This window comes from Malaclemys terrapin, chromosome 8, assembly GCF_027887155.1.
Source record: "Malaclemys terrapin pileata isolate rMalTer1 chromosome 8, rMalTer1.hap1, whole genome shotgun sequence".
In the NCBI taxonomy this organism is placed as follows: Eukaryota; Metazoa; Chordata; order Testudines; family Emydidae; genus Malaclemys; species Malaclemys terrapin.
Window position 1 is genome coordinate 77,835,082 of NC_071512.1, and position 27,054 is coordinate 77,862,135.

The 27,054-nt window shown below is 40.9% G+C and overlaps 1 protein-coding gene across 4 annotated transcripts in view; it reads right to left on the bottom strand.

Moving 5' to 3' along the window:
* Nucleotides 1–17,035: 17,035 nt before the first annotated feature.
* Nucleotides 17,036–27,054, bottom strand: part of CDC7 (cell division cycle 7) — a 55,347-nt gene continuing 45,328 nt past the window's right edge. For 3 of the 4 annotated variants that reach the window (XM_054036467.1, XM_054036466.1, XM_054036468.1), the window contains exons 10-12: nucleotides 25,309–25,391; nucleotides 21,298–21,447; nucleotides 17,036–18,593 (exon numbers count right to left, since the gene is read on the bottom strand). In XM_054036467.1, the coding sequence (XP_053892442.1) occupies nucleotides 18,199–18,593; nucleotides 21,298–21,447; nucleotides 25,309–25,391 (628 nt within the window). In that variant the 3' untranslated portion in view covers nucleotides 17,036–18,198. Of the gene's footprint in view, nucleotides 18,594–20,811; nucleotides 20,912–21,297; nucleotides 21,448–25,308; nucleotides 25,392–27,054 lie in introns of all 4 variants that reach the window. The other variant, XM_054036469.1, reaches the window with a different exon arrangement.

The following is a 27,054-nucleotide window of genomic DNA, read 5'->3' on the forward strand; positions in this document are numbered from 1 at the left end:
AGGTTTCTGGAGGGGAAAAAATAATATTTGGAACAACTAATTAATAAGAGCTTGACCAAATATTGTTAAATGATGCCTAGAGTAAGAATATTCTGATTCTAATAATTACTGTGTCTTGAAGATGGCTGACATAGGGCAAACATTTCTAAATACCATAAACTTGTATATGTCTGCATGGTTATAAGCCTTGTTAATAGTCATTTGCCAATTTGCAAGCTTCTTATATAGTAATCCAAAAACAAAGAAAGCACGTGGAAACAAGGGGCATAGGGTTCTAAAAGTGAATTTTGACATGAATTGGCTTGTCCAAATCGTGGTGGAAAAAGCACACATAAATAAGACTAATAATTTTGTGGCTAAAGATTAGGAGTAAGAATCAGAAAACCTGGTTTACACCCCCAGACTCTGGTTGGGGCCTTGAACAAGTCACTTAAATGAAATTTTCTGAAGTGTCTAATTTTGGGTGTCTCATTTTTTCACATAAAGACTCATTTTTACATGTGCTATGCACCTTCACTTCACTGGGTGTGTGTGCTCAGAAGCTCTGAAAGTCCGGCTCTTTGGGGGCATCCAAAATTAGAGGACCCTTGAAAACTTAGGCTTTGATTTCTCTCTGCCTCAGTTCCCAGTTCAGTAGAATGGGATAATATTTACCTATCTCGAACTGAGTTTAGTTTCCTTAATGTCTTAAAATGGTTTGAAATCTTCAGATGAAGGATAAGTGTAAAGACTTATATAATAAGTAAGAATTCAAAATATTAGGAATAGTGAGGATTAAGATAAGCCCCATCAATCTAGTGATTGAATAAGAGAGTTAAGTGGTCATGTTTTGCTGTAAAATAGCATAAAAGTAGCATTTGTCTAATTCCTGCAGTATTTCTTGAGGTTGAATCTTGAGTTTCTCTTTCAGGTTATTTTTTGTCAGCAAGAATGAGATTAGATGCATGTATACCACATACACTCTTTGGTATAGTGGCTGGAGTTTGTTAGAGCAGTGAGTGCACCAAAATATTTTGCAAAAAAGAGCTGAGAAAATACATATTTTCTGTTTACTTTGGTACAACTCCAAAAGGAAGAGGAGTGCCTGAAGTGAGATGAATCTTGAAAGTCTGAGTGAAGCATCACCATGTGAAGCCATTGGGACCTTCCAGAAAACTCTGCACTAGGTTATTAAAGTCCTTGAGGTAAAATTAGAACCTAAAATCGATCCTGTCGATCCCCATTCAGATAAACTGGATGGAAAAATTGTTGCAATTGAAGGTGAAATGAAAACATTATCTGATACTAATGATTCAGTCTGGGACTGCGTGGTTTCTGCTGCTTTATGAGAAGTGTCTTATTTCATAAGAAAATCAGAGTCCTTGAGACATAGCTAACTACTGGACCCTGAGAGAACTTAGCCCAGTAGAAGGGGCTGAAGGGAAATAGCTTTTTGGGAACTTTGATTCTTCAAAAAACTTGGCTATGTTGTAACGTTGGTCTTCCTTTTGGGAATTACTATAGCTCTTTGGATTCCAGCAAAGATTGGGACTATTTGCTCAAGGCATGGATCTCTCTAGGTCTGATTTATCTAACATAGTATTGCGTTAGGTTCGCTTTGGGAAGAAGATAAATGCTGTATCTAAGAAAAGTTTATCACAACAAAAACAAAATGTATTTGTAAATGTAGAGAACTCATGTTTATAGACAAAAGTTAAGTACTTAAAATCTCCTAATATTTCACTTGATGTTATGGTTCTGGTCTTTATTCTGTTAGATTACATGTGATCAAATTAAAACTTTGTATGAATCTAATCCTTTCTTGGACATGAGCACAACCTAGAGGAGAGTATTTTTCTGATCATCTTAGTGTTCCATTTTATTTAATGGAAATCTGAGCTCTTTGTGATCTCTGAAGTATCCATCCCTCAGTTAATTGTTTTCTATTGATAGCAAAAATCTTATTCTCCTGTAGTACACGTTATTAGAAAAAAATAAACAAATTGCATCTTTTACATTTTCCTTTAATGATTATATATTGTATATTAGATTCTGTGGCCTGCGTTGTGCAGGAGGTCAGACTAGACGATCATAATGGTCCCTTCTGACCTTAAAATCTATGATCCTATGATTAGTTTGTCTACTTACAAAATGGGAACAGAGATTAGTGGGAACAGAAAGGGAGAGCTCTCCTATTCATACAAAGCTGTGCCCCAATAAAAGGAGGAAAGAGGAGCCATGCTAACAGAGCTGAGAGGGGGGACATGGAAAGGCTGAGAGAGTAGTGGCTGCTATTCATGCTTCTGCTTCCTCTTCGTTATGGGCAACCTGCTGCCCAGCTCTGGAAGACTGCAGGAGTAAGGACAGTAGCAAGGAAGCAACTGCATTCTGCAGTGCTCTCCTCCAGTTCCCACAGGTAGCTCCATTAGAATGAATGCTGCCTGAAGCAACAGTAGTTGATGCACAATGCCATCCTCTGGTTATATAGCTTAGTGATGGGAAGAGTTTTCGTGAGGAAGCTATGCCTTTGGGGGATAGGGAACTGCATATCAACAGTGCAGTTCTTCAAGAGCTTGCAATGTCCAGTGGTATCTGTCAGGTCAGTTTTAGTGCCCCCTGGTGTCACGCTCTCATAGCACCTGTATAAGAGGCGCTGGAACTTCCCTCATTGCTCAGACATCCTTTTCCAGTGGTTTCCTTCTCTATTTTTGTGTATATAGCTCTCGTAGCTTAGTTAATTTGAAATAGTTTTAGTAATTAGCGTATTTTGGACACCCACTTGTTGGAAAGGCTTGTCAACTCCCCAGTGCCAAGGTATGGTCACCAGGCTGTAAGCCTTGCTCTTCCTGTGGCAAGTCGATGCCATTGAGCAACCCACACTCGCGTTGTCTCAAATGTTTAGGGGAAGCTCACAGGAAGGATCATTGTCAGATCTGCAGGGAGTTCAAGCCCTGCAGCCCAGGCAGCGAGACTGAAGGTCCTCTTGATAGAGGCAGCCCTGAGACCAATTTAGGCGCCGTGATTGGGCTCAGTACCAAACACCTTGTCTTCAGCGTGGAGCACACCTCCTGCCAGTAGAGACCTGGTCCTCCTCACCGGCGTCTAAGAAGAGGCACCGTAACTACCAAGACAAAAGTTGCTCCCCAGTGCCAAAAGGGAGCAGGCAGGAGGATTGGGACAGTGTAAGACTTGCGTTGGGCTGCTCTCCCTCCCCAGCACCCTCACTTCCCTCTACCCCCTGCAAATCAGCACTGGCACCCACACCGGTTCCATGCACTCCAGCAAGGAAGGCACCATCCTCCAGCAGGCAGTGTATTGGACAATTCTCAGTATCATCCACCCCAGAGGCATATGCCATGGTTAGGGACTTGCTCATGCTGCCAGTACCAGGGTCCCCTGAGATGTAGGACTCAGCACCACTGGCGCCAACGAGTGGAAAAGAGCCCTCTCCCAGCTTCTGAATGGCACCATGACCATTCTCTCCAGGGATAAATGCCCTCTGATGGTCTTGCCCCAGGCATTACTGCAGCACCGCTCACTGGCACAGAGAGGATTGGCACCACCATCATCTCCTCGTCGCAGCTTGTCTTCTTCATCGGGGTCTCAGGTGGAGTCCTATTCTTCCCACCACCAGGACCGCCTGAGCTACTCCCTGCAACCTGCATACTCTGCCAGGACATCGAGTGCTATGAAGCCCCTGAATGCTTGGCCCATGGGGGCGGGCACCTATGCAGTGGCCTTCTTGGAACCTGTGGGGGTTTCGCCTGGGCCAGGGACCATCTTGAGGCATTCATATGCTGTAGCGTCCGAGAGTAAGGAGCCTCCGGTACCATGCTGTGAGACACCAGATCCAGACTCAGGTGCTGAGTTCAGTAACGAATCTCAGGAGTGTGTTCCGCAGGTCTCAGCTAAGACACAGGAAAGGGCAGAGGATCTACCAGCCTTACTCACCTTCTCCTCCTCCTCTTCACCGGAGGCTACCAGGATATCCCCACTCCAGGACAAGGGTCCCCAAGACTTACTGAAGTGGGCGGCCTCCAATTTGGGCATCCAGGCTGAGGTGGTCAAACAGACAACTTCTAGCTTACTGGACTTCTTATCAGCAGCAGGTCCCTCAAGAGTGGCTCTACCCTTTAATGAGGTGATTATGGAGCCGGTTAAGACACTCTGGCAGACTTCTGCCTCCCTCCCACCTACAGCCAAACGGATTGAGCGGAAGTATTTCATGCCTGCTAAGGGATGTGAATTTGTATTCTCTCACCCTCCCGCAGGGGCGCTAGTGATGGCAGCTGCCAATGATAAGAACTGTCAGGGTCAAGCAGGACCTGTACCCAAGATGAAGGATCCCAAAAAGCAGGACTTGTTTGGCAGGAAAACTTATTTGACAGGTGGATTGCAGCTCCACATAGCAAACCAGCAATCTTTGCTAGGTGACTATGATTTTAACATATGGAAGGCGATGCAGAAATTTAAGGACATGCTTCCTCAAGATGCCAGATGAGATCTCTTCACTTGTTGAAGAAGGGAAGACAGTGGCCTGGGCTTCCCTACAGGCAGCCTTGTATGCAGCTGATTCTGTGGCCAGATCAATGGCCACACCCATCACCATGCACAGGAGTTTGTGGTTACAGTCCTCGGTGTTGCTAAAACTGGTGCAGCAGACTGTCCAGGACCTCCCATTTGAGGGGTCCTCAATCTTTTTGGAGCAAACAGATGCCAAGTTAAGAACATAACGGCCATACTGGGTCAGACCAAATGGCCATTTAGCCCAGTATCCTGTCTTCCGACAGTGGCCAATGCCAGGTGCCCCAGAGGGAATGAACAGAATAGGTAATCATCAAGTGATCCATCCCCTGTTGCCTATTCCCAAAGTTGCATGGCCTTAAGGATTCTAAGACAACTCTGAAATCCCTGGGCCTTTTATACACCTGTAGCATCCAGAAGGCATTACAGGCCCCAGCAGACTGGGCGCTACTACACTCAGCCACCCAGACATGACCAGCAGAGGAGAAGCAATAAATGATTTGGGCATAGATGCCCTCCACAGTAGTCCTCCTCAGTGCCATCGCAGTCTGCTCCTTGTCACACAGGCACCTCGAAGCACTCATTTTGATGAGCCATTCGAGGACAACTTTTCAATCCCTTCATTTCAGGATTCAGTTACCCCTGTTTTCCAACTGTCTGTCCCATTTCCTCAGCCGCTGGAACCACATTACCTCAGACTGCTGGGTCCTAAAAACACTGGAATTTGAGTAAACCCTCCAATTTTTGTCCACCCCACCTTCCCAGTCCCTCTTCAGGAACTCGTCTCACAGGCAGCTATTGGAGCAAGAAGTCCAATCCTTCCTCTGGCTGGGAGCCGTGGAAGACGTTCCACACCATCTAAAAGGAAGAGGGTTCTAATCCCAAGGCAGGGGGGTGTCTCAGACCGATCCTAGACCTGCGGCGGTTCAACCACTTGTTAAAGTTCTGCATGGTCTCCTTGGTCATCATCATTCCTTCACTGGATCTAGGGGATGGGGATGCTGCCCTCGACTTGAAAGACGTGTACTTCTACATATCAGTTGTCCAAGGCCACAGAAGGTTCCTAAGATTTATGATGAACCAGCCCATTACAAATTTGCGATTCTGCCATTTGGTCTATCGGCTGCCTTGCGGGTCTTCACCAAGTGTATGGCAGTAATAGTGACCTTCCTCAGAAGAAAGAGAGTTCATGTTTTCCCATATCTCGACAACTGGCTGATCGATGGTCGGTCCAGATCACAAGTGGCGTCCGACATCAATCTCATCTAATTGACATTCCAGGCTTTGGATCTATTAATAAATGGCTAGATGTCTACCCTTATCCCCATACAAAGAATAGAGTTCAAGGCAGCAAAGGCCCTGCTTCTGGAGAACCGTTTCCATGCAATCTCGTCTTTGATAAATTCTCTTCAGGTACATCCGATCACAACACTCTGGGTTTGCATGAGCCTCCTGGATTTGGTTGTACCTCAAAATTCAGAGTCTGGCGTCTTGAGGAGTTTTTGCTCCATATCAATATCAAAGAACTTAGAGCAATCTGCCTGACTTGTCAGGCATTCTTGGCCCATATCACAAACAAGACCCGACAGATACCACTGAGGGAAAAAATTCTGGAAACTGTGCTTGGGGTGCACACACACCTACGTTGGAATGGACATGTCCAACACATCTCAAAAAACAACAGTTACAAAAAGGTTAGTAACCATTTTTTCGCTGGGTCCCTCTGCAACTCCTGCCCCTGCATCTGGAGGGGAACGAATTGAGAGCAAACTATTCACTAACTTTCCCATACTCATTCCCCTCCTGTGGGCTATTTCCTGGCTAGCTACCGCATGGCTCTAAGAAAATAGCCATACAAGCTTGTGGTGGGGCGGCTGCTCCACACAGGTAGATGGAGCGTTAAAGCAGCCCTCAGGGAGGCTGTGCAAAACCCAACCAATGGGAGGAGGGCTTGTAGAGAGACAATCAGGAGAAGTTTGTTGGAGCAGCCAATCAGGGCAAGGGAGGGCATATAAGAAGGGCTGCTCAACAGAGCAGTCAGTCTCTCCCTGGAGTGCAAAGGAGAAGGACTTAGATAGAGCAGTGCTGGGCAGGGTCAGGGGAGCAATTGGGAGCTCCAGGCTGAGGGCCCTGATACAAAGGGCCAGGAAGGTGCTAGGGCTATGGGGAAGTGGCCCAGGGAAATAGGCAGTGGAGGTTGGAGGAGCAGCAGCACGTGGCCACCAGTTATAGGGTCCCTGGGTTGGGTAGCGGGTAGGCCCAGACCTCCCCTCCCTCTTGCCCCCCACTTGCCCCAGAGGGGGTGGGCCAGTATTCGGACTACAGTTTACTCCTTGAGGTTAGGGGCTAGACCAAAGGCTACAATAGACTACAGTGGCAAGTGGATGGACTAGAGACAGACTGTTCCCCCGCAAGGGGGGAAGAAAATGGAGTGGGGTACAGCCAGAGGGCTGTGCCCAGAAGAGGACACCGCAGTCCAGGGAGCGACACAGGCCTTAGAGGTGGAGCAGAAGTGACGGTGGTGAGACACCACTAGAGGAAGGTGCATCAGCAACCAAGAGCTGATTCCCAGCACAGCCAGCAGGAGGCACCGAGGTGGTGAGTCATATCCCGTCACAAAGTTAAACTCTTTATAAAAATGGATTTAGCTAACAGTGAGCAGCTCCACTATTCCTGGCCAGTGCAAACCTGGCACAGGAAGTCCAAATTCTAGAACGCTTTCTAGTAGGTCCCTCTCACAGAAGGCTTATAAAATTGGGAAGCCTAGATAGCTAAATGCCTATTAAACCAGGGCCGAGACTCACAGCTCTGGGGGGAGGGGAGAGGGAAGAGAGAGAAGGGTGTTATGTGCCATAAAATCATTTTTGACTACCAGTGGTCTGAGTTTTTTTCATGTCATCTGAAAAGTGAGCATCCGTCCCTCATTTTCTTTATTGATTTCAGATCGCACAATTGAAACCATCTGAATATTTCTTTTGACCTTTTATTATATAGTCTAGTTTATATACTATAAATTAGTATAGGATAGACCCACTTTTTACGGAAGCATCTTTTATACTTTCTAGTAAAATCACAGGTAGGAACTCTCTTCCAAACTTCAAAACTGTAACAGATGATGTAGACTAGAACCATGTTAAGATTAACTCGAACATGTGCTTCGCTGGAACACAGAACTGTATTTCTCCTCTTGAGACTTCAATACCTTTAACATTAGACAGTTGTGGTACCAAATTATTCCATTTGACTTCCACTATGAATATGGAAGGGGATTTAATCAATATTTGAAGATGATAGTATTCAGCTGTCTTCAGTGATGATAGCCAATAGCTACTCCAACATGACGAGTGGGTTTTACTGTTCCAGCAAACTGTGCATGACTTTAACTCTTACAGCAAAGGAAACAAGAAAACAGGTCTCCAAGCATTAGTATACAGTAACTTAAAGGAGGTAGGGCAGCAAAACCATTAATTGCATACAGTCCAGAAGACAGATGAAGCAGCATGTTTATGTAGTCCCATAAAACTCATTTAATATCTAGTACTGCTGGACAGTAACAATGTTATTTACCAGTTGTAGTGCAATCCATATACACAGGAAGTTTCATAGTTAATGAAATTTTATTGGAGTATTTTACATAAAAATCCTAAACTACACCCTGTTTTACATGTGATATCAAAGTGAGCTAGAGAAAGCAATCTTAGTCTACTGTAGGTTCAGCCACATCCAAAATAATTTACCAACAATTTCTCTTCCCCTTTTGCTGTTTAGTGGGAGATTTAAAATATTACATACAAAATTCACTGTATTAAATTAATCGAAGTGCTGATTTTAGCAAGAACTAAAACATCAAAACTTTCAAACAGTTTGAGCCACCTCCTTTATGGGATGGACTGTGGAGAAGTGAATATATGCACTCTACGTCACTGGCACCATTCCATCACACTTTAAAAAAAGGGGGGGGGGCGCTAGAGAGAGGATAACACTGGGATATTACTTAAAAATTTAAACGTGAAAATTCTGTGATGATTAGGGGCCGCACCCAGGGGGAGAACAGGGGTCTTAACTCTAAAGAATAAGCAATTGAATCAACTGCTTATATACCAGGGGTCGGCAACCTTTCAGAAGTGGTGGGCCGAGTCTTCATTTATTCACTCTAATTCAAGGTTCTGCATGCCAGTAATACATTTTAATGTTTTTGGAAGGTCTCTTTCTATAAGTCTTTAATATATAACTAAACTATTGTTGTATGCAAAGTAAATAAGGTTTTAAAAATGTTTAAGAGGCTTTATTTAAAATTAAATTAAAATGCAGAGCCCCTCGGACCAGTGTCCAAGACCCAGGCAGTGTGAGTGCCACTGAAAATCAGCTCGCGTGCCCCCTTCGGCACGCATGCTATAGGTTGCCTACCCCTGTTGTATACAATAGTTCTGAACTACAAAAGTGTAACGAGTAATGGTTTTCAGGAAAGCCGGTGACATGCTGGTGAGTGACTATTGTAAAATGTATATATTAACAATATGTGAGGAATTATGGCTATTATGCTTTAAAGTCTGACCAAACAAGGAGAAACAGGTTCTCCCCCAGACAGGAGGAAGGTAGCTATCTACTTATCTCCAATGTAAACTAAGCATTATGTAATCAAAACAATGGAAGCCCCATTTAGGTATGAAGCAGCAGGGGGATGGGAAGTCAAGAGGAATGGAAGAAGAGCAGGTCATCCTGACTCTGGGGGAAAAAAAATGAGTTCTGGGAAAAGTAAGCAAAAGCAAAAATTATTTTGTAATACATCACTTAAGGGGCATAGGGAACAGAACTCCTTGAGTCTGTGGGCTGGTCTTCACTATGGGGAGATCGATCGATTGCAGCAAGGGTTGATTTAGTGGGTCTGTGAAGACCTACTAAATTGACCGCAGAGTGCTCTCCGGTCAACCACGGTACTCCAACTCCCTGAGAAGATTAAGGTAAATTGACAGAAGAGTGTCTCCTGTTGACGCAACACAGTGAAGACAGTATAGTATACTATATAGTATAGTATAGTTATTCATGTAGCTGGAGTAGTGTGACTTAGGTCTACTTACCCTGGTAGTGAAGATAAGCCCTGTGAAAGTTGGATCTCCTAGTCTTGGAGCCTAGGGCTGCTGGTAACTTGAAGTAAGAAAGAACTGCTTAGGCAAAGATTGCCACTAACTTTCTAAAATGAAGTTTTAGTCACCACAAAACATGGTTTGGTTTATTTATTTCCACACCTGTCTCTTATTTTTGCTTAGTATCACTTAAATCTCTGTTAATAGACTTATTCTTGTTTTATTACGAAACCATCCCAGAGCTATGTAGTAAGTGTGAGGAACAGTCCTCAACTAGCCAAACCAACTCGTGTCTACATTTTGGAGGCAGCAAACTTAACTTCTGTGTGTGTGTCTATTGAGAGGGCCTGGTCATTGCAGAGACACATTGGCACCAGGTTCACTGATTCGTTACTGCAAGGCACTATTTGGACAGAGTCCTGAAGAGTTTTTCGGCAAGGCAAACAAGCTAGTGTGTCAGGGAGCTGACACACAGTTTAGCAGCAGCGAAACTCACTTGTTATGTCTGAGATGAGTAGTACAGATGTTCACAATTCTGGGTACCCTAAGCAGGATATCAGAGTTTTCTTTACTTGAAGCAAGTGTAATGCATGTGTCTCAAGCCGCAATGCTTATAGTATGCAGGCCAGGGCTAAAAACTGTATACCAAGTTGCACAAGTGGAGGATTCTACTAGGTGATAATTCTTTTGTTTTCAAGTCATGAGGAATGTGCAGGCAGCTGTAATGCATTGTCCTTTATAAGCTGTCCTATAAATATTAGTTATTCAGAGTACTAAAATGAAAAGGTAGAAAATGAAAGGAAGCTAGTGCAAGAGGTTAAGGAACAGAAGACATGTTTTAAGTACTTAACTAACAGGAGTCAGTGAAGAAGGAAAACTTATTTAATTTACTGACAAAAAATACCAGTAAACCATTAAATCTTTATCTCCTTTACCATTTAAAAAAAAAAAAGTCAATGACTAGACACATGAGCAGAGTAGTATAGTATTTTTGCAGTTCAAAGTACAGAATATGAAAAAGACTGAAGTTAAGGACACAAACTGACATATCCTAAAAAACACTGCAAGACAAGGATTGGTGGCAGTGGTAGATAAAATTAAGATCATAGCAGCAGTGTGTAACCACTTATGAGATACGTACTTAAGAGTGTCAAACCAAGAATTTAGTTACCAAGGCAACCCCCATTTTTGGAATGTCAGATAGGAAGCCAAGACTGGAGGAACACAGTGAGCACCAGGACAGGAGGTGGAAGTGATTTCAGAGAGGTAGGATGGAATAAATCCTTGAAGAGTTTTGAAACCCAGGAGAGCAATTCTGAACTGACTTTAGAGATGGATGGGAATCTAAAGAAGGGATGTTGACTATCCTAAACAAGAAAACAGGCTAGTGTCCAGCATTCCGGAATTCTGAGTTTACTATTAGAATGCAAGAAAGGCATAAAATGGGAAATAGAAATGGCCAAGGCAATAAGGCATGAAGTCGCATATAAGGACTTAAGCAGATGCAAGATTAGAGGAAGGATGCATTAGGGCACAAGGAGAAAAGGTTATCATGGATTTTTTCTCCCTAGTATTCGTTACTTGGTACAGTGGTATTGTATAGGGATAACTTTCTTGGAGAGTCAAAGGATATGAAAATAAAAAAAGACTTGGGTCATAGAGAGGGAGAGTCTGTAAAGATCAGGCACAATGGTGCCATTTAAAAGTCCTGGTTAATCCGAGATGTCCCCTACTCTGCCCATGGCTACCATTTTGGACACTTTGAAAGCCATAGCAAATTATAAAGAGGGTTGATAAATAGCAAGTAACACGCCAAGATAAGCTGCCCATAAAGGGTACTTACATGTCAAATCCACCACATACTATATGACTTATGTATATCCAGAACCTCAAAATGGGCTTGTTCTTCAGAGCAAGTAAAATGGTTTCTACTCCAAGGAGTTTACAATTTTGGAAAACGAACATGTTCAGAATAGATAATGCAGTTCCACGCATACTTTTCAAATTTAGTTTACTTTACTTTCTAGATACCCTCATGTAACTTATTTTAAAGCCTGTTTCATAGCTTTATGAATTGGTGTGCATGACCTAAAGCAAGCTTCTGTCCATCAGGTTCACAGTAATACAAGTGTGTGAATCTACCGGTTGCAAGAGTTAAGGCTTTAGGAATAACAACATTATACATGCCAGCTTTAGCAAGCATATGATCCAAAAAGACAGATTTTCTTATTTTCACTCACTGTGTTCAGGATGCCAATTTAAACATTTACTACCCTTTGAACTGTCCAAGCAGGAATGCAGCAGTACAAATGAGTATGAGCCACTGATCCAGTACATGTACTACTTTCTGGGGAAAAAAACAAAGTGAATTTGAAATCAGGGAACATACTATAGTTACATTAGTAGAAAAGCCTATCTTCTAAGCTTCTTTCTCTCTCTTACACACACACACTCTCTCTCTCTCTCGACTTTATAGTGTAGAGAACATTGAGTAATCTCTCAGAATTGTAGTCTTACTAACATTCCACGGATTGATCATTGTCTGGTTCTAACACTGATGTACTTGAAACCTTAAAAACAGTTGTCTATTCCCCCCAAACTTCATTCCATTAAAACAGCGTTTTCCAAGAACGTCACTGGATGTAAAAGGAGACTCAACAGGGGAAATACAAAAAATTACCGAACAAAGTGCTGTCAAAGGCAAAAGTAAATTCTGAACAAATAGATTCCTCTTATCTTAGGGTTATGTATATCAACAGTACACGAGGAAACCAGTGCCACTTAAGTTGGCATCCCTTTAATGTAAACTTGATCTCTTTTGGTGTCATCCACTTTAGAATGTGATTTGTCTCTATAGCACTTTTTGGCATGTAAGAGGCATGGTGTATTTAGATAATACTTTTTGTAGTACTTCTACTGAGTGTTAGAACAAAATGGCCAGAAAGATAATTATTTTCATTTGTAAGAAAAAAATCATAGGAAATATGAATGCCAAACAAAAAGACTCTACAGTACAAAACTTCACGAAAGACACAGCAGAGTACAAACATTTCAGTTCAGTAGCATCAGATGTAATAATTCCTCGATTATATTTTACATGTATTAGAATGACCGAAATCCAACCAAGGAGCTGGTTTGGGTGTTGGAGAGGTATACAGAGGGAAAGTGGAAAGGGATCCACCCTGCCATGCTACATCACTAGTGCCCTACCAAATTCATGGTCCATTTTGGTCAATTTCACAGTCATAGGAATTTAAAAATAATACATTTCATGATTTCAGCTATTTAAATTGGAACGGTCATGATGTTGTAATTATAGGGGTCCTGAGTCAAAAAGGTGGAGGTTGTAAGGTTATTGTAGGGGGTCTTGTGGTACTGCTACTCTTACTTGCAATGCTGCTGGCAGTGGCATTGCCTTTAGAGCTGGGCTCCTGGCCAGCAGCTGCCACTTAGGAGCCCAGCTCTGAAGGCAGAGCCACCGCCAGCAGCAGTGCAGAAGTAAGGATGGCATGGAGTGGTATTGCCACCCTTACTTCTGCACTGCTGCCTGTTGAGGGCCCAGCTCTATAGGCAGCAGTGAAGAAATAATGGTGCCAATACCATTCTATGCCACCCTTACTTCTGCACTGTGCTGGCAGGATGCTGCCTTCAGAGCTGAACGCCCAGCCATCAGCCACTGCTCTCCGGCCACCCAGCTCTGAAGGCAGCGCAGAAGGGTGGCAATACCACGACCCCTGTAAAATAACCTTGTGGACCCCCCCCCCCCAACTCCCTTTTGGGTCAGGACCCTCAATTTGAGAAATGCTGGTCTTCCCTGTGAAATCTGGTCTTTTGTGTGCTTTTACCCTATACTATTCCACGGTCCGTGATGTGCTTTTCATGGCCGTGAATTTGGTAGGGCCCTATACATCACAGATCGAGCTGCCTCTGCTGAGGTGCGTGTTACATACAGAATTCTGTATAGTTACTTTTCTAATATTGCTTTGAATCTCTCTAGAGATGGCAATTCTGCAACTTCTTTTGGTAGTTCTGGCCTATTAACTGCCATTACAATAAGGAGGAAAAAAACCAGCATGAGTTGTGATGGGGAGGAGGCAGAAGTCTAGTATAGATTAATTCCTGCTCTATGCTTGTACAGTACTGAGAATAATCCACTCCTTTCCCATTACATCCATATGAGTATTTTCAGATTGTTATATCTGCCCCCAACCTTCTTTTCTCAGGATTCTATATATTCATTTCTTTTAGTCTCTTGGCATGTCATGCTTCCCCAGTCAATCATTTTTGCTGACCTCCTTTGGTTTCTGTGCAATTTATTAATAATTCTATTCATAGTATGTTGTCTAAAGTCAGTATTCCAGCTGTGGCCTTGCAACATATGCTGCAGCAGCAATTACGCTCTTGCTCTTTTAGTACTTCTATTGAGAGAGCTCAGTAGAGAATGGCTTTTATTGCAGCAGTATTGCCTTGCAGACTCTGGTTTAAGTTATCTATCACCCAAATCAGTGATGTGCTGAAGAGGAATCCTAGGGGTTCATCTGTGGTGCAAAGGGGGAGGGGGGAATTAGAGACTACGCCTGGGGGTAGGGGCGAAAGATCCATGGCAGTCATTAAAATACTGGTGGCAAATTATTGCTCCAAATCTCCCTATCCTCTACCTAAGCCTTATTTTTCTTTCTTCACTACATGACCGTCCTTGAATTTATCCTTACTGAATTCAGTTTTGTCAATTTTTATTTCCTTTACAAGGTGCTTTGATAGGTCTTAGCTAGAACTTAAAAGTGCTGTAAATCTTTTATACGTATATTTTATTTTTACTTTATCCTCCAAGTTTCAAATCACTGGCTAACCTAGAGTAACAAACTGCAACTCTTGTCTAGTTTGTTAGTGAATATATTGAACAAGGGACTTAGATTTTAAGAAAAGTTCCACAGGAGACCGTGCTAACAGTTTGACATAACACCATTAATAATTACTCCCCATTTTGGTTATTCAACCTATATGATGGATAGTATTTCCACCACTTAGTACAGCAAGGTGCTCCATACTATGGCTAATAAAAACCAGAGTAACTTCAGTTTTTTTTTTTTTTTTTTTTTTTTTTTAAAGCTGTTTAGAGACTTTGCCATTGATAGTTGACATATTTTTGCTTGGTGTCAGCTTGTATTCTAGAAAGACCACAGACAGTATGAGTGAACGTAGGAGGAAACAATACATCTGCAGACACTGGCAGACAGCACTGCCTGCCAAATTTGGCCACAGTTCCTTTAGATAAATAACTTCTCAGTGATGTGCTGTGCTGAGCTGAAATTACATAAACAGCAGAAATTACTAAAACCTGGGCTCCAGGGTTTTGTGGGTTTCAACATTTTCTGCAATCAATATTTGACATCTGCAAACATTTTTCTCTAACAGCTGATGCCAGAAACAGTATGAGATTACCATCATTTAGTAATTCTTATTCAATTCAAGATCTTTATAAGTTTGATTATATTGAAATAATTGCTTTTCATCCACAGCCCTGGTTAGGGCATTTACACTATCATAATCACCACCTTATATGGGAAAGTTTCATAAAAATGCTAGAGCAGTAACCTTTTCAAAGAGTATGACTCATAACCTTTTATAGTAGAAATACTAATGGAGTTACAAGAAATTTATATGGAAAGACATTGTACTAAACTTTCAGTAGAAAGCATATAGTTTTTTTTCCAAACTGCTGAAAATAGACCAACTTCACTTTGCATAATGAAAATATTGCGAGTTCTGTGACATCTATAAATTTTATGGGTTTCACTCTAACCATTTTAAATACAAACCCCACATTTCTTCAGAATTCAGGGGACAGTTGTTGCTTAGGCCCCAATCCTGCCAGCACTTAATAAGTATTATGCCTGGTATTACTGTAACTTCAGTGGACCAACTCATGATATAACCAGGCATAGTTCTGACTAAGTTTTTGCAGAGTCAGACCCTTAATTTATAACAGAAACGGTGTGTGTTCATGAGAAAAACCCTGTATACCCACAACTGTGACATAGCCAAAATGCAATGCAGAGTGCTAAAGTTGCATCACTTTGGGAAATAGTTCTCGCTCAACTTACATAACATTGTAGCCACAGAGAAGATAAGCTGTAGACATGTGTCAGGTGGAGGTATTTAGATTTATACTGTATAACAAACCTTTTCCTCTTCTGCACAAAACCTTTCCATAGGCCTGGATGTGTGCAGAGAGGGGGCCAGAGAATATTTCCTCACTATGATTTTTTTCATTGGTGGCAGGGGACATCTTTTTGCTAGGTGTTTGTACAGTGAATAGCAATGCAGCCCTGCTCCATGACTGGGGCCCCAAAAGGTTACAACAATGCTGCTACTACTACTAGAGCAAGGCTATAAACATGGCTTAGATCAATAAGAAATCAGGTCCTTAATCTGCTTTTGAGGCAGTGAGAGCTGGAAAACCCATTTAATAATGGTTGTCAACAGTGGGGTCACTCATACCCTATTAAGTTTTTTACCTTAAATGGGACAAAACTTTTCAATACAATTCTACAAAGCATGCTTGAGACTTTAAGAAATAAGTTCTGGAAAATTTTGTTCTCTCTCCCCCCCTCCCCCCGTACCAGGCTAAACCCTTCTCAGTACCAGATGACAGACCCATTGTTGACAACACTTGATGTTAACAGCTCAATCTGCTAGTATACCGGAATTGCACATAACTTGTTCTTCAGTCTTCTCTCACAAAACTGTCCACTTTCAGCCCAGCCTTTGATCACCTTACCAAAGCCTAGATCCCCAATGATCAATGGAAAGTAAGAGACGCATACATAAATATTTCCCCATTGTAAGTTTGATAGTTTAGTTATGCAAGTGCACACCTAATAAATGGCTTTGGTGGTTCACTCCTCTGAACTTGGCTTCCGTGTTTAATCATTCCACAAATGCAGTGTTATTGATTCATTTTTGCCTCCACCTTGATTCATTTTTAACTGCAAAAAAAATTCTTTCAACTACTGTTCATGAATACAGAGTAACATTGAGAAAGGCTGTAGATTTTATAAATCTTATCTCCTATGTCACATCAAATTAAACACCGAATTTTAATATATCTAAAATTAATCCAACTTTAAAACAAGGTAACATTTACAAAGAAATAAGTAAAATTGTAATTAAGCAAATTTGAAATAATTAAAGACTTGCTTTTAGGGCAAATTTCAGGCTGGAGCACTTTACAGGCAACCTAATAGCTCCTTTTAACTCTATTGAAAAACTTGCTCAAGATTAAACACTAACAAACCTCTGAATATAGCAGCCCTATATGGTGAAGCCCGTTGAACTGTTTTCGATCACTGAGGGATTTATGCAGGAAAACAAAAATCTGTATTTTAATATATAATTTTCTGCACAGAGACATCCCTCAGGATGTCCCTTCCTTACCAATCGTTTGGCAGTTTTAAACTATTACCACTAAACAATCTTCCCAAGTTATAAAAGCAAAACTTTTATTTAATGGACAGTTTGTGAAAATACAAGTTTCCAAAACAGTCATACTGATATGCATACATGCCAAATGAGCTCAGTGAGGTGGGCATTGACAGTTACCCATGTTACGTTAGTTGAGAAAGTACAGGTTGTGCACAATAAGAGCAATTGTGCTAATCCCCACTGCCCAAGTGGGGTGGGGAAGGTATACTTCTTGGAACACTTGCCCTTACGGAGGTTACACAGTCAAAACAATACCTGACCCTTAGATTAGCAGTTAATTTAAAAATAAAAAGGTATTCTCCGGGGATGACTTGGATAGACTATTTGTGGCCAGTGGCAATGTAGCTAGGCTGTCCAATACAAAAAGTACAACAAGCTGGACAGTAAGTGGATCACAAGGAGAAAAGAAAGGGATGTATGCATGTGGACAGAATACTAAATGTTGTATGTTAACCAAAAGTCACACTCCATTTCCTCATATTATAACCACACTTAACATACATTTGTGTATTCTATTTTATAGGAAAGATTTTAAATTTTACTAGAAGATTTAAAAACAAATAAGTCAACTTAGTGCTTGTGAAACTTATTATTGACAGCCTTGGACTACATCCTTCTTTTCCTCATAGAACAGGTACAGCACAGACAGCTACCTTTCCCACACCTCAGCAATGAGCTTCAGCAATAACCTGGGGTGTGTGTGAAAGTATGTCACTTGTCTTGCTTATTCAGTATTTGGTATCTGAATGTCAGCAAGGAAGGGTTTTGGTAATGTGAACACTTGTCTTCTACAGTTGGACTACAACCATAAATTCACTTCACATAGGCCACTGAACAGCCATCAGAAGATGTTTCCATCACTAGTAACAAGAAATGGACTTGAAATTGTGATTTAAAAAGGTGAAATGCTCTGTATTCTACTACCAATCCATGATGCCAACCTTCCTCCACCAGAAACATATTTCTGGCAATTTTTCAGAAATCTCTTCCACACAGTACAAGAAAAGCAGATCACTACATGCCATGAAGATAAATACACTCAAAGTGAGCATCTGAAATTCAACTATATTGTATGATATTTTCATGTGAAGCAAAGATCAAGGAAATAATGGAATCAGGTGTCTTCTCACTGTCTGATATCTTTAAAAAAATGATGCAGCAAAGCCTCTTTTGCAGTTATTCTTGTAGCTGGGTTTAGATCCAGTAGCTTATCAAGTAGATCATAAGCCTCATCAGGAACTCTGTCCCATCCTTTCAAATCAGTTGCCTTTTCTGTTATCTTAATTTCTAAGCCATTGTTACCTTCATGACAGTTCTTCAGATGCTGGATTTTTTCCCCAGGTGGTTGGGGAGCAAACTCCACCTTTTTGTCTGTGTCAGTTGCCAAAGCAGGTTCATATAAAGAGTTGGTGTGCGCATCGCTTGTTGATTTAGCACAGCTGCTATTTGTTCCTCTCAGTCTTTCACAGAGTGTTCTTAAATCCTGTGCTGGGACTTCTTTAGTACACAGTATTGATTTGCCTACGAGGAAAATATTGTGTTTACTAAGCACTGTTTTAGTACACATATACAATTGCAAATAATTTCAGGGTTTTTTGAGACCTCTCAAAGGCCATAGCTGTCCTTCGTTCAGGTGCCTTCTTTCAAAAATTCTCTTAAAAAAGAAATGATCACCATCTCCCATGGTTTCCAGCAAGCTGAGTCCAGCATTCTGTGGCCATGGCCCCATTGAGAACAATGAGAGCTAGTAGCCATTTTGAAAGAGGGCAGTTCTATATGAAGTTCTCTAATGTATTAGAGAAACTCCTCACTTAACATTGTAGTTATGTTCCTGAAAAATGCAACTTTAAGTGAAACGATGTTATGCGAATCCAATTTCCCCATAAGAATTAATGTAAATAGAAGGGGTTAGGTTCCAGGGAAATTTTTTTCCACCAGACAAAAGACTATATATATACACACACACACACACACACACACACTAAGTTTTAAACAAACAATTTAATACTGTACATGATGATGGTGAAGCTTGGTTGCGGTGGTGAAGTCAGAGGGTGGGATATTTCCCAGGGAATGCCTTACTGCTAAATGATGAACTAGCAATCAGCTGAGCCCTCAAGGGTTAACATATTGTTGTTAATGTAGCCTTACACACTCTACAAGGCAGCACAATGGAGGGAGGGGAGAAAGCATGGCAGAGAGAGACAGAGAGAGAGATGCATGCACATTGCCCCTTTAAGTACGCTGACCCCACTCTAAGTACATTGCCTTTTTAAATAGATCAGCAACTTGAGACAGTGGCTCCTGCCAGCAAGCTCCCTCTGTCCTGAGCCCTGTTGTGTCCCCACCCTGCTCTATGGAAATGGGGTAAGCAGGGTGCAGGGGGAGGGGGACACCCTGACATTAGCCCCCTTCTTCTCTCCCCCCCCCCCCCCCCCCCCCGCACAGCAAGCAGGAGACTCCGGGGAGCAGCTCCAAGGCAGAGGGCAGGAGTAGCACATGGCAGTGGGGGGAGGGACAGCTGAACTGCTGGCAATTGATAGCCTGCTGGGCAGCTTCCGCACACGGAACTTAGGGGAACAGGGAGCTGATGGGGGGCTGCCAGTCCACCCTAGTTCCAAGCCTCCACCAGCTGCCCCCACTAGGCTACTCTTCCTGCAAGCAGTGGACAAAGCAGGCGGCTGCCAAAAGACGTTATAAGGGAACACTGCACAACTTTAAACGAGCATGTTCTTTAATTGATCAGAAATGTAACAACGAAACAACATTAACTGATATGACTAAGTGAGGAGTTACTGTATTCTTATTCCCAGTTTAATGGGGAAAAAAGTTACCATTAATCCTACAAAAAGTCATGAAATGTAGCTTATACAGAAGATTTCAGTGAGTTTTAACTATAAGGGTAGTTCGAAGTATCTGTTATTCCAGTATTAAGATCATTTTTGGGGAAAAAAGACTTCCTAATTAGTTGTAACAAAGTAATTAAGCCAATTTAGTTGAAAATTCTCAATTCACTCTGTATTCAAGAGTAAATGTTGTAATTTTGGGGAGGATATGGAGTATTCCTCATACATAAAGTGGGTAAGTCCCTGTTTAATTACAAAACCCAACTCAGTAATGGAATCACTGGCAGTGAACAAACTGCATACTCTGTATTTTGGATAACATACTACACTAACTACATTTGAAGAAAAGAACTATAAAGATCTCTCATATTTGTGAAGTGGCAAATAACTGCCTTTTCATACAACTTGAGAGAAACTAGGAACATTAAACATTTTACTTTCCTTTTGTTAGCTTTTGCAATTTTCCTATGTTTAATACTTTCCTTATAGACTTGGTAGTCATGAGGTTTTTGTGTTGCCATTTTACAGCAGGTTCCACAGTTACTGGCCCCATAGAAAACAGCAGTGGCATTCTGGAGTTGTAGGAGATGAGGCAGAAGTGCTCTTACTTAAACTGAGGCAGGACAAATGGCAAAGCCACCAGTAGCAACACTCCACATCATTCAGAGATGCACTTCCTGAAAGGTGCAGGTCAGAAATTGACCCATTGTGTGGCTTTGAAAAGCTTTTTTTGTTTGTTTGCTCCCAATGCGCATCAAATAGTTAAAACTAAAATTTAAACCACTTCTGGCCGGACACACCAACTTTAAGATATTTTAACCAATTTATGTGTCTGTTTTACAACCACTACCTTCAATTAGTAGAAATAAAGAAACATTAAAAACCCAATTTACCTTTCTTTCTTTATGCTGTTTTCCATAATTTGCATCTCCCAGTTCGGAGAATGAAAATTAATGTCGTCAGTTTCACTTTCAGATATTAAATGCTGCAGTGCTTGAGTTATAAACAATAAAGGGAAATGTTTACTTGTATAAAAAACCCTGTTTCCACTGGAATATTTTTAATCCCAAATATTTCTAATGGCTTTTTCTTTTAAGCAAGCTAATAGTTACTATATCCATATTTTCAGCCACATTGATTTAAAACTCCAGGGCACTTTCTGCAGGAATATGGATGTTAGCTCAAATGTTCTAACCAAATTCCTATAGGAGTCATTATATAGTTGCTATATGCCATTCCCAAAATTGCTGCATTTCAGTGAAGAGCAATATATAGTTTGTAAGGAGTTTGAGAATTCTTTAGGATGAATAGCACTATATAAATGCTAATTATAAACATTAAATAGAAAGATTTTTTTCTGTAATTAAAAACTTGCATACCAAACGTTTTAGCAGCCTGAGTAGTTTCTCTGGATCCGCGAATAGTCATGATTTGTGCCAAAGCAGTTAAATCATCACTTGCTTTGTAAAATGGATACCGTCCACTGAGCAAAGAAAGGAATATGATTCCTGCAGACCACATATCAATTGCTGCAATTGAAAGCAAGCTTTTAGTAAAAAAGAAAGCACAATTTTATCATCTAGAGCCTAAAAAACCACTGATGACCAGCAAAGTTTCAAAAGAAATAATGCAATGAATTACCTATTTTTGTTGAAATGTAATCTACATGGTTAAAGTTGAAGTTAAAACCAGCCCTAAAAAACAGATTTAGGGCTGGTCTTTACTACTGCTGCAATCAATGCAGCAGTGGTCGATTTAGCGGGTCTAGTGAAGACCCACTAAATCGATGGCAGAGTGCTCTCTGGTCAACTCCGATCCACCTCTCTGAGAAGAGTAAGGGAAGTTGACCGAAGAGTGTCTCCTGTCAACACAGCGCAGTGAAGACTCCGGGGTAAATCAACCTAAGCTATGTCAATTCCAACTATGTTATTCACGTAGTTCAGTGGTTCTCAAACTTTTGTACTTCACATAGGAAGCCTCTGAGTGCGACCCCCTCCCCTTATAAATTAAAAAAACACTTTAAATATATTTAATACAATTATAAATGCTGGAGGCTGACAGTTGGCAACTCCTCCCCCCCCCCCCTGTAATAACTTCAACCCCCAGTTTGAGAACCCCTGACGTAGCTGAAGTAGCGCAACTTAGGTTGACTAACCCTAATGGTAGTGAAGACAAGCCTTTAGTCCCCAATCCTGTAAGCACGTGCATAGCTTGATCCATATGAATAGTCTTTTATGACTTTTATGGAATCACTAAGTATAGTTAGAATTTACTTCAGTATTTGCAGGATCAAGGCCTTAATCTGATGCTAGTTTTAAGCATGCAGTCACAGTATGCAGATATAGCTCTAGCCAGTACTAAGCTTATTAGGCTGGTGGATTACAATGCTTGCCAATAGCCATTAACTTAAAGTGTTTTAATAATAATACATGCTCTAGAGATTACCTAAAAATTTGCCTAGGGAAAAGGAAGGTTAAAATATACAGCCAGCACTAATTCCAAATAATTAAATATCTGAAGTAATTAATTTTCTGTAACAATGGATGATTATTTGGCAATTCCAAATGGATTTATCATACTGAAGACTTTACTGCTAACCTGAAATCACCTGACAAAGTAACCACCTTAAGAAATATAGCAGTTAGGAGTTGTTAATCATTTTCATAGTTTTATGAAGAGTACAAATAGTGTGTTGGGGAAAGTTGCCCAAACATGATGGAAACTTTCAGCATTAGAGTTATGAGAATATCTGTCTGCCATCATTTTTTGAGGGATGGTGGGGAAAGGAAAAGAGGGGTTGAACAGTTCTCTGTGTGTTTTCGAGAGAAAAAAGGAACAGCTTTTGTCTTTATTTATTTATTTATTTTAAAAGGCCAAGGTAATTCAATTTTTTTTTTTCAAAAAAAAAAAAAAAAAAATTTGTAGAATGAATTATACACATCTGAATTTAATTATTTCACTTACAAACGTAGACTCAGAGCTCTGAATATGTAAAGTGCTAAGTTACCTGAAATTGTCAAACTAGTAGTTAAACTCTTTAATGAAGAAATAGCTAAACAGATGGAATTATGGGCACACAGTTGCAAAGTGGTACTTTGCACTTCTGCAGGATCTAACAGAGGATCTCAAAATTATAATCATTGATGAAGTTAGCATCAGACCCTTGTAGGGTAGTTAAATATTAGCCTCATTTTATGGATGGGGAAGCAGAGCCATAGACATTAAAGGTTAGATCTACAGAGGTATTTAAGTGCCTAACTGCCTCTTTAGGCATCTATGTCCATAATTTAGGTGCCTCTGACATTCTCAAAACTGCCACTCAGCTGTTGTCTAATCCTGTAGATGACTAAATTTCCACAGGTCAGCATTTGCAGAGTTAAGTGCTGATGCCACCACTAAATTAACAAGCTAATCCAAGCCCTAGCTCAAACCAAGCCATGAAACAGCATTCTCAAATTAGGCATTCCCCTGCAGATTGGCACATGTGTGTCTGTTTGCTTAGAATACTAACCTGGGATGTGAGGGACCTGACTTGAACCCAGCTCTCCCACATCTCAGGTGAGTGCCCTAACCACAAGACAATTGGGTATATAGGTGTGGGAATCTCTCCTGTTGAAACTGTTGCTCTTTGTATAAATAAATATTCAGAGAGCAATACTGACTATAACCAAATGGTTAGGGCATTCACATTGAACCCAGATCTCCCACATCCAAATACCTGTCCCAATGATTATTTAATACAAAGTGGAACCGTTCCAATAGGTTAGATTGGCACGTGTGTCTGTTTGCTTAGGGCACTCACATGGGATGTTGGTTCAAGTCCCTGCACTGCCTGACTTGAAGCAGGAACTTGAACCCACAACCCAAATGAGTGTCTTAACCTCCAGGTCATTGGGTATTCTAGAAGATGTCTTTTTTTTTGGGTGGAGAGAACATGAAAGGCCTGGGTTTCAGCTGCTAGGGCATTGGATATCTGAGCCAGGTGAGCTACTTAGGTACCTAACTCCAGGAGAAAGTTCATGGTTGAGGATACCAGGTGGAGGGAGGTGCCTACCTCTGGGCCTATCAGTCAAGCACATAAGGCCCAGATCAATGGGAGTTAGGTGCTTAAATACCACTGAAGATCTGGGCCTAAGGCCCACCCTGACCTCTGCTTTTTACTCTGGGTTACAGTTTGCTGGCTTCTGACGATGCCTCCCTTAACTGCCTAACTCTCCTCAGCTTGGTGCCTAACATGGGGCTGAGGGGTTAGGCAGCAGGGCACGTAGGGGTTAGGTGTTGCAACACTGAGCGTTACAACATGTAATATCTTTGTGGATCCCGCCTTAAGTGACTTAGGCCACAAAAATAAGTCTGGGAGAACTAGGATTAGAACGCATATCTCCCAACCTCATGCTTTAACCTTAAAATTCATTTCTCTGAATGATTTAATCCATGATTTGAGTGTTTGCATTTCTTCATATTTCTCATGTATCATAACTGTCAACTACTCCACTGACTACTGCCTTTTATTAGTCTCATTTTTCACATAAACACACTGCTTTCCACAGTATCTACATCAGCTATGTGGCTGATAGACTAACCATCTTTTTCACTTTGAACTACTAGGCTATTGAGGTCTTTAGCTTTAGATTTTTTTTAACTCAAAAAGGGGTGTGTGTGTTTTAACTGGCAACCTAATACAAGTGCACATCTCAATAAGAAAAAAGGAAAGCTTTATGAAGTCTGAACCCTGACTTTTCTATCCAGAAGTAAGAGTTTTAGGGATCGGAGGAACCTGTTCAGAAGCAATCTTGATTACTCAAATATTAATTTTATTAAGGCTGTTCATCTCACATCCATTGATTTCTGGATGCCTGCACAGATCAAGTAGTCTATATCAGCTTTTCCTGTAGTCTTTTAAGAATATGTTTGCAGACATACTGTGTTAATATACTTGCTCTGAAAGCACATTGTTTGATAGAATCTCTCTTTGAAAGCATCTAAAGTATAAACAGGGCGGGGGGAGGGGCGAGGAGAGAAGGGCACTTCAGAACATTTAAATTGACACAAAGCCAAAACGTTGGACAAAGCTGAAAGTTCTGTCTTTTTAAAAACACAAACTCTACTGAACTGCTGCATATGGCTCTTTACCTTAAATGAATTAAGATGTATTCAAGTTTAACATTTTAAAAACATTCCTAACTTGTTCTTCATTCTGAGTAATGAACACCCAAAAACAAACAAAAACCACACAACACAGGAAATGCTTGAATAATGTTAGAAAGGACAATAAAATGAATTCCATATGTAAACAGAAAAGGAGTTCATAGAATCAGAGAAAGTAATATGCACAAATGGGGAAGACCCAAGTGTAGAAGAGTCACTAATTTCAGTCTGATGCATACTACCTGTAGTCTGAGTAGGGCACTTAGTTAACACCTCTGGTGCTCTGAATCCTGGTGTACCCGCCCTAGGAGCAGCTTGCTGACGTCTTGTAATAAAAAAGAAAAGCGCATTTAGAGTGTAATAGGAAACAATTCATAATGTTTCTAGTTACAGCAGAAGACTTAAAACCATTTCTAACATATGCTTCCATGAGACATGTCAACATTGTGGTTTGTTCACGTAGTAACATTTTAAACAGGCAATATTAAATGTGTTGAATACACACAATATTTAGGCTGAGAGAACAGTACACAAATAAGTTGTATGCTTCAATCAGGATAATGTTTTCAGTTCCATTCAGCTGCAGCATGATTTCTATTAAGGGCTGGCTTACATGGGGACACTCAGAAAAGTTAAGATGAATTAACTTCACACTTTTAGTTAAAGCACATGACTTAAGGCCACTTTACTTTTGAATGAGAGCATCCGCACAAGGGTACGAAGTTAAAGCACATATAAACATTTAGTTAATTCATCTTAAACTTTCTGAGTGTCCCCCATGTAGCCCTATCTGGCTTTCAGAGGTCAGGTTTGTTTTCTGAATTAGTAACTTCAACCCCCTCATACTCCACACTCAGTAAAAATGGCATGTTTGACTAACAAGATTAAATGTCAAAATACAGTCACATCAGACCAGGAAGTAAGGGAACACATAGTATTTTGGAAACCACACCCAGTAAACAGAACTTTCTCATTAATGCAAAGAATTGTTGCAATAACCCACATCCCTGATGGAGGAATGGCTCATATGAATGGAAGTTAACTCCACATATGGGATGGATTTGAACTGAAATGCCAAATTGTTTGGCCAGTCTGACTATTAAGGCGTGTACATGATAAATGTCCTTACAATTTACTTACACATGTCTAGAGAAAAAATGGTAAAAACCTAACTTCCCTCCCTGTCTTAGGCTACAAGACAAATTTACAGTTTTCCTTTTAGCGATGAACAACCAAATGTGCAGAAAACAGTATGTTAAAGGGCAACCAAAATGCCTTATAAATACTAGAACTTGTTGAAATTTCAAATGAAAAAAGTTACAGTTTCAGCTGTGGTATTGCTATTTTTGAAACAGTTCACACAGTGTAAGTTTCCAGATACAAATTAAATTTGTTTAACAAAAATGTTTCCTCTTATTTACTTGCCAAGACCTGAGTTCATGGTTCTATATTTCCCTTGCCCAGCACTTAGACTACTCAGTGTTCTTGTAGGTGCCTAGAAATATCTACAATAAATGGAAGACATGACCTACTCTTGCAAGAGAAATATGGAACCTTGAATTCAAGTCTTGACTGCTTAGCTAAGTAGTGCCTACATTTTTCAAATGTTTGGTTTTAAGATGTAAAGTTTCCATAAATGAATAAAGAAGTTAAACAATTCTACATTTTCAGGTTTTGGGGGTTTTTTGAACAGCATTTCAGTTCATTTTTAAATAAATGTCCCTGGAAGAGTCAAATGATATGGTTTGGCCTACACTTAAGTTTTGCTGGCATAGCTATGTCTGTTAGGGATGTGAAAAGTCACAGAGCTAACAGACATAGCTATTCCAGCAAAGTCTTAGTGCAGATGCAGTTATTGCAAGAAAAAATCCTCTTCCTGGTTTAGCTTATTTTGTTTGGGGAACTGGTTTAAGCTATACTGCCAAAATAACTCTTTTGCTGGTATAATCATAGAATTATAAAGCTGTAGAGCTGGAAGGGCCCTCAAG